The following is an 8,285-nucleotide window of genomic DNA, read 5'->3' as shown; positions in this document are numbered from 1 at the left end:
AGAGCATGACTTACTCAGACAAAGATGAAAGGGAAAGCATGTTGCCCAACGGACGTAGCATCTCTCTCATGGACCTCCAGGATCCTCACACAGCTCACAGTGACCACGCTTCTATTATGCACGATGTGCCTTTGCGCTTGGCCGGCAGCCAGCTCTCTATCACACAGGTGGCAAACGTCAAACAGCTTTGGGAAACTCAGAGCACCCCCCAGAGTGCTCCCCAAGTGAGAAGGCCTCTGCATCCAGCTTTGAACCAACAGGGCAGCCTCCAGCCTCTGTCATTCCAGAATCCGGTTTACCATCTCAACAACCCAACGCCGCCAATGCCGAAGGCCTCTGTGGACTCCAGCCTGGAGAACCTGAGCACTGCCAGCTCCCGGAGCCGAAGCAACAGCGAAGACTTCAAACTTAGCGGACCCAGCAACAGCAGCATGGAGGACTTCACCAAGCGCAGCACGCAGAGCGAGGACTTCTCCCGGCGCCACGCGGTCCCAGACAAACACATCCCCATCGCGCTGCCCCGCCAGAACAGCAGCAGCCAAGCGCAGATCCGCAGAATGGACCAAGCTGGGTTGGGGGCCAGGGCCAAAGCACCGCAGTCCTTGCCACACAGCGCTTCTTTGCGGAGCACGGGCAGCATGTCGGGAGTGTCCGGAGCCATGGTGGCTGAACCCATTCAGAATGGGAGCCGGTCCCGCCAGCAGTCCTCATCCTCTAGAGAGAGCCCTGTCCCAAAGGTGAGGGCAATTCAGAGGCAACAAACACAGCAGGTAAGCAAAACCTTTTTCCAGGTGCTTTCTGCTCTGATGTTTAGTTGATTGCTGCATTGACCTTCAAAGCTTTTTTGACCTTTGAGTTGAATTGAGAGTACTGGCACCTAAGCAAGTGGCCAGCAGCGAGCGTAAGGAATGGTCATGCTTGTCACCCTTACAAGCTTGACGAGCCTAGCTTACCTACTATTTTCGGATGCTTTTGTGCTAAATTTTTTTTTTTTTTTAAAGTTTTTTATTTACTGAGGTAGCGGCAAGCCTGGTGCAAGAAACAAAACTTGAAAATTTCCCTGAATCAAATAAATAGAAGCAGCTTTATTCCAGATCGTAGTTAAGATTGCCACATGAGACCGCATTTGCCCCGTGGTGCTAATTTAAAAGCATAGCTACCTAAAAACAGAGAAATAAACAAAGATAAAATATCATTGAATAAACTGCTGCCAAAATAATAAGTACAGTTGTCTTAAGTATGGAGAAATCTATATTTCACCATGATGCAACAATCTATTGCTGGTCCCCAAATAAGTACTGCTTCTTCATTAATCATCCAAAACTATGAATAATGCAAACACTTTCTGGAAAAGAGTCCTTATATGTACCAACTCCTAATGCACTTTATCAGTTGTTCATAGGCGACTGTAAATCAAGATTTTCCTGTCAAAAAGCCAACATTCCTTTACCTTAAAAAAAGAAAAAAATAAAATCCTGTTGTCATCTGCTGTGTATGAAAATCTTTTGCTAAATTAGTTTAATGTTAAAGAGAAAATGAGTATTTAAATGCTTGGCACTACAGTGAAGGTAAAAAATGTCTCTATCTGCAGGTCAGAGGGAAGGTGGTTGTTTTTAGAAATGTCGTATTAGTGCATACAGACTTATCAGCTGGGCAGGGTGAGGCTCTGGAAGGCAACACCTGCGCTATTCCTTGGGGTTAAGTGTTTTCTTCTGTGGTCAGTGTGAGGGTAAACACGGTCGTGTTTGATTTGCCTTACCTAGTATAGAAGGAAATTTTTTAAGCTCCTGCTTTTTGCCAGACCTTTTAGGAAGGATGCTGCTCTGCACACAGGCACGAGTGAGGACTTTCACTCCAGAAAGTTGCAGCCCCTGAGGCTGAGACTGTACCACACTGCTGGTGAAGCTACAGCCCCAAGGCGCAGGAGGTTATGATCCTCCTTGCTGATGTAGCCCTGTTGGCAAAGTGCTGGTGAAGACGTAGTTATGCAAGGGGAAGGCTTTTGGCTTGTAAGGTAAAGCTGGCAGGAGCACTTCATTGCCAGCGTGAGCTCCTGCTCTGCCAAAGGTTTTACTGGTATCCCTGTTGCTGCAGTTGTCTTGGCAAACTCCTGAACGTTACAGTCGAAAGGAGGAAAATTTGGATGATGCCTGGGAACCTAGGAGCAAACAGGGCTTCAAAACTACTTTGATACCTCCAGTACATTAAAGACAAGGAGATCAGAAACACTGAATCACAAAGCAAAGCTTAGTATGCCAAGTTAGTAATACTAAAAAAAGTAATTGCATATTATTTGAAGTGCAGAGGTTTGTGTCTCCTTTGGAGCGTGTGTTTTACATTTGGGCATAGAGGGGTTGATAGGTAAAGTATATTGAATACAACTAAGCCTAGTGTGGAGGTGGTAGGAAATTTTTAGGCCAGTAACAAGGATAAATTTGAAGGATAAACTCCCTTTGCAGTTCTCAGGCATCCAGCGTGAACCTGTATTGTATGATCTGCCGAGTTTTATTGTATCATTCTGTGCAGCGTCCTAGCCAAAATCCCCTGGGAGCTGGTGCCTTTCCTCAGGGCTTGTTACGGGAAGTGCTACACAAACACACAAAGAAGACTTGACTTTGAAGGCATTAGGATAAGGAGGAGAAAGTACAGGTGGTCTATCTCCAGACTTTGTGTGTACACCTTACATGGGTGGCTTCTGCCCTGTGTGTATTTACAAGAAACATTCAGTTAGCTGTTTGCAAACCCCTGGCTCTTCTCATCTTAAATTGCTGATTACCCAACTACCCCCGAGTAAATAGGTTACCTTTGCTTGTTGAGCATCAAAGTGACTTTTTCACACTTTCCTCTTCTCCAGTTACTTTTTACATTCAGTTTCATAGATGCCTGTGACTACTACTGGCTTCAGGGCAGGCTCCTTCCCCCCCTCTTGTAGGCAATATGCATCCACTTATTTTTCCACTCTACTTTCTGTACTAGTTGTCTCCACTGGATTCATTAGAGTACTTGCTCCTACTCTATTCAGAGAAATCAATTTGTTCTTTCCTTCCCCCCACCCTTGAGAAACGTCTTGACGTGTGCCAAATCAAGTGGCCAAAATTTTTTTGAGGCAAATTCCATTGCGTCCTTTTAATTGCAAATCGTGTTGTGGAATTCTGTTTTATTTAAAAAAGAAAAAGAGAAAAGAGAAGTTGGGCATGTTCTTTCTAGGCATGCTTTGTGGGCGTTATAATTATTAGATTCTGTTCTCTACAAGTCCCATTTGTTTCTGAATATAGAGCTAGGCCCTTTGTTTGCTGGGAGAGGTCACTTTTTGCCTTCTATTTCCATTTAGTAGGTAGGTGGGAACAGAAATGTCAGTGTATTCCTCTGGAAGAGAAGCAAAGAGGGGAATGAATACATGTTCCTAGCAGGCTGCTTCGTTTTTCCCCTTTATTGGAGTATAACTCATAACCCATTAGCATGTGAGGGGCTTGCCATCCACTTTGTGGGCTTTCTGAGTTTGGCTGCTGAAAATATTCTGTCCTACAGCTTGCAAGGTTGGTTGGCAAGGTTTGCTGCTGATCAGCAGTCTGTTACAAGGCTGGTGATGGAGTTTGTAGTCACCATTCTGCTATCTTAGTCCTCCATAACTCCAATGAACAGCAACACTGCTCGTCCGTACCTGTTCCTAATTCCTCCAGCAATTCCTAGAGCCCAAGTATTTACCTCCGAGAAAAGCTGGTTGGTGGCAGAGCCCCACACAGTTCATGGTCTCCCTTGCTATGGCTGCCTGACAGCAAATACCATCAAAAAAAGTCTTAACAAAGGAGCTTTGCCCGGCTGTCACAGTGCACTTGAAAGGGGCTATTAGCCTTTCTGCTGTGAAGACTTCCTTCTAGCGAAAAGGCCTCTGCCTAAATCCAGGGTTTTTTGCCTAATTCCTACTCCTTTCCTTTGCCTTTATACCCGTCCTTGCTGAGGCTTCTTCCAGTGCTGGAGTCTTCATCGCTGCTCAGGACAGCTGAGCCATCGCGGGCGGATCCCCTGGCCAGAGCTGGCCAGGGACGTATGCAGCACTCGCCAGCCCTGTCCTCGGGAACGAGAGAAAGAGAAACGGAGGTGGACATGATCCCTTGCCTGACTCATGTAAAGAACCTGTTGCTCCCCCATAAAGAGCTCCTCACTGAAACTGAGACTTCAAAAACCCCCCTGCCAGGGGGCACATTTGACTTTGGTACAATACTGAACCAAGGCAGTGAGCTGGAGAGCTGATTGAGCACAGAAAGAAGCTACAGTTGGGAGGGGAGAGTTGATCTTTTGCATTTCTCAAAAAGTTAAGACAGTGTTGCTCTTTCAGGGGTAATTATGCTAATGCCCATGCTTATAAACTTGTCTTTGTCCGTTAAAATGGCTTGGAATTTGTAGCAAGCCGTATTTTCCCCAGCCAGGCGAAGAGGGGTTTTGTTTCTTTTCTTGGCTTCCTTTTCGGATTCCCGTAAAGAGGGTAGCCTCGGATGATGTTTTACAGTTCTCCTAGTAAGCACTGCTGACCCTGACTGCCTTTCACAGCCTTAGCTGGGTGTATATGCTACAATAGACCATCTAAATCTGCTAGGCATTACAGTGGTAATGTTACACCTCTCTGCCACTTTTAAGTACTGCTGTGCTGTCTGATAGCCAGGCCATGCAGTCATTGCCATCCGTCATTGCAATGTCTGTCTTCAGCCTGGCTGAGAAAGCTGCTCCCAAGTTAAACTCCTCAGTGCTCCAGAGAGGCCAGTCAGTCTTACCTGAACAGGCTGGAAGCGAAGCTTTGTCTCTCTGTTTTCTTTGTGAGAGAAATCACAGGTTGAGAAAGCCTTACTGAAAATCTCACAAAGGGGAATGGCTGGATGTGAACAGGATTTGGAAACAAGAACTTCTCCAGAGAGAAGCTCACTTAGAGAGGAAGAAAAAATTCTCAAGTACATTGGTTTTAGAGGGACTCAAGTAAGTGCTGTGGGTCCAGAGTCAAGGGAAGATGAAATATGACTACAAGAAAGCTTTGGGGGATCCTTTGAGACCGAGAGACCCATGGTCATTTTTCTCTTCCAAATAAACTGGATTTTAGAGCTGATTTGTATGTAGTTTCTCTGAAAAATGCTTACAGGTATCTCTGCTCCAGGTTCAGTCGCCTGTGGACTCCGCCACAATGTCACCAGTGGAAAGGACAGCTGCGTGGGTTCTCAATAATGGACAATACGAAGAAGTAGAGGAGGACACAGAGCAGAATCCAGATGAAGTCAAGCATGCTGAGAAGGTAGGTTTTGTTCTGTATGCAGCCGATTCGAGGGCTGACAGTGAGTCCTGCCCACCCCACAGTTGAGTTCAGAATGGCTTTCAGGCACCGCTGTGACAGAGTCATGCTTTCAAACAAGGTTGTATTGGCATAACTTCCCACTCTACGCGGTGTCACACATATCTGTAGTACAATATCCCATACTGTAGATTAACCCACGTACAGCCTGTAGCGTGTCAGATCGGTGCGAATTGACGTAGCTGAGAGTTTGTACGTTACAGGCTGGTATTTGGCACTTACGTGCATCGTGAGTCATGCTGCCTAAGTGTATTAGATCCTACTCAAGTCATTATTTTTTATGACAACGCTATAGCTACAACATACTGCCATTTTTCTATGCTTGCAAAACTTTTTAGTGATCATTAAACTCCATTAAACTAAAAAAAAAAAATTAAGACTGTTAACCCAACTGAGTATAGCTTAGGATACGCTAAGTGGTTGTACAAAGCTCTGTAAACGCAATTCAGTCTTCATCAGTAGTTGCATTCAAATTTTTTCTTGGGCTTCACCTGAGGCATATGCCTGTCATCTAGGTAGTACAGTGTTTCTGGGCTACGCAGAAACGTCCATGATCTTATTTTTAAAGCCTGTTTACTTTCAGGACTAGATACCATTTTTCCAAATACAGTTACATCTATATGCTGCTATGGTGATGAAGTTTAGTAGAGGTTTGGTATTTTGAGGAGGCAGGGAGTGAGGAGGAGAATATTTGGTGGACAAGAAGCAGGAATATGGGATTATTAGGAAAGGTGATTGAACCCAAAACAAAGTGGAATACGTTGAGACTCATTGTACTATTGCAGAAGTGATCGTCCACAGAGATAGTAAGCAGAAGAGCAAAACCTCAGCCAAGTAAACTTACAGGTTCTGTTCTGCAATGAATGATTTGCTCAGTCTTCACACATGGTTTCATGCCTTGATTAGGTCCTGAAGAATGAAGCATTTGGGTCTCATGCTGATCTGTTTTGTAAGTTTGGTCACCACCTGACATTTTTACAGTTGAGCACTATTAGCAGCTTCTGTCTGTGAACTGCTTGAGCCTGGAGTGACTGGGGATGTTACCGATCAGGGCTGAGGAGCCATGCCAGAGCCCTCCGACTGCTTAACTTGTGCTACAGAATGACATCCTACAGTGTGGGATTAGCCTAACGCTCCATGGGAGTCTATGTGCTCCTTGTCTGTGAGTGCCCACAGTTCTATCTATTTATTTTTCTATCAATTTATTTTTCATTAAAAAAAAAAAAGTCCTTCTCTGAACAGCAGCAGCAGATTATAATGATCTGATCTCTTCCTTTTTCCTTTGCATCTGATTCTCTCCTCCTTTCCTTCCACCTGCAGTATGAACAAGAGATCGCGAAGCTGAAGGAGCGCCTGAAGGTGTCAAGCCGCCGGCTGGAGGAGTATGAGCGGCGGCTCCTGGTGCAAGAGCAGCAAATGCAGAAGCTGCTGATGGAGTACAAGTCTAGGCTGGAAGACAGCGAGGAGAGACTGCGCAGGCAACAGGAAGAGAAGGACAGCCAGATGAAAAGTATCATCAGCAGGTGGGGCTTTGGAAAGTTTGGGACTGTGTAGGACAAGCAGCTCCCCTGTATTCTCTTTGACACTAAAGAAGGTAGTCGCATGGGCTTCTTGACATCTCTGGACTGATACCATCCTGCCTTAGAGATGAAGCAGCAGGGATGCAGGTGCGGAAACTTGCCTCAAATTGCCAGGAGAGCAAAGGAAAAGATTTAGGAATTGTTAACCCTGGTCTGTGTTGTACTTATAATGGCTCTTTTTGCTTTGTTTGGAAGCTGTACTCAAGGCAGTAGTTTTTCAGAGCGGTTGCATTTTTGTCACTGTCCATTTTGAGAATAACAAGGTTAGGCAATTGGGAGTGTCAGATGGATAGATAAGCTTTCCGGAGTGCAGCAGAATTCTTCTCTTGCAGAGCCAGGACAATCAGAGAAGTCAAACCAACAGGCCAGTGTACCTGAAACACTCTGGAATAGTATTAAACTGTCCTGATTTGCACCTCTTTTTGCCATCAGACTCATGGCAGTTGAAGAGGAACTGAAGAAGGATCATGCAGAGATGCAAGCTGTCATCGATGCAAAGCAGAAAATAATTGATGCGCAGGTAAGGAGCTCAGGATCTCCAAGGACCAAGTGTTCTGTGCATAGAACCCATTATTCTCCCCTGTCCTCCTGCCCCAGTGTTGTTATCTGGCTCCCAAGCCAGTATTGGGCCCATGGTGTTGCACATGTGACTTACTGCCTTCTAGGAGAGAATTGGGTTTTTTAATTACTAAAGACTGTACTGTCTGACACTAGGCTTTGAGACAGCCTGACAACAAATCACAGGACTGATGGCTTCTCCAAAACCTTTTCTACTTTGTGAGATCGCAAGGGGATAAAGCAATAGCGGTGCATTGTGTAGACATTGTTCCAAGTGTGGGCCTGGGAACTCTGGAAAAAAAACTGTGCCTCATGCCAGCATAGTTTAATTGCCATGTGCATGCATCTCAGCTATGCAAGCTAAAAGCATGGCTTTGAACGTTTGAGTCAAGAAAAGAGAACGCTTGCAACGGAGCATTGCCCTGTATAATGTCGTATGTGGCATTTCACCCCATCTGACTGTCCACGTCAGTCCTGGAGAAATGCCCAGTTTGCCACAAACCTGCGGTGCTTGCCTCAGCCCACACAAGTTAGCTGTGGAAAGTTGGACCCAGTGGGCAATGCATGTGGGTGTATTGTGTGGGATCATTTCAGCTTTTCTTCTGTGTCTGTGCTGATCCCAGAGAGCAAAGCTTGTACAACAGAACCCGAGAATGGTTTGATATCTGCCTGCCGTGTGATGTTTGTGATATTTGCGTTTGGAAGACATCTTTCCTGCTTCTGAGCTTTTCAGTAGTTCCAACTGTAAACCTTCCTTAATAGATAATCTGAAGAAGATGAGCTGTTTCAGGAATAACCCAAGTTATTTCAAG

The 8,285-nt window shown here is 45.4% G+C and overlaps 1 protein-coding gene across 1 annotated transcript in view; it reads left to right on the top strand.

The window, feature by feature from the left end:
- Window positions 1-8,285, top strand: part of RASAL2 (RAS protein activator like 2) — a 99,244-nt gene that overhangs the window by 86,782 nt on the left and 4,177 nt on the right. Inside the window, exons 14-17 of the mRNA XM_009708012.1 lie at window positions 3-770; window positions 5,144-5,278; window positions 6,656-6,858; window positions 7,348-7,435. Of these exons, the coding sequence (XP_009706314.1) occupies window positions 3-770; window positions 5,144-5,278; window positions 6,656-6,858; window positions 7,348-7,435 (1,194 nt within the window). The remainder of the gene's footprint in view (window positions 1-2; window positions 771-5,143; window positions 5,279-6,655; window positions 6,859-7,347; window positions 7,436-8,285) is intronic.

Source organism: Cariama cristata, unplaced genomic scaffold (genome assembly GCF_000690535.1).
Source record: "Cariama cristata isolate BGI_N322 unplaced genomic scaffold, ASM69053v1 scaffold20289, whole genome shotgun sequence".
NCBI classification, from domain to species: Eukaryota; Metazoa; Chordata; class Aves; order Cariamiformes; family Cariamidae; genus Cariama; species Cariama cristata.
The sequence above is the reverse complement of the archived record's forward strand: the minus strand, read 5'-3'. Positions and strand labels throughout refer to the sequence as shown.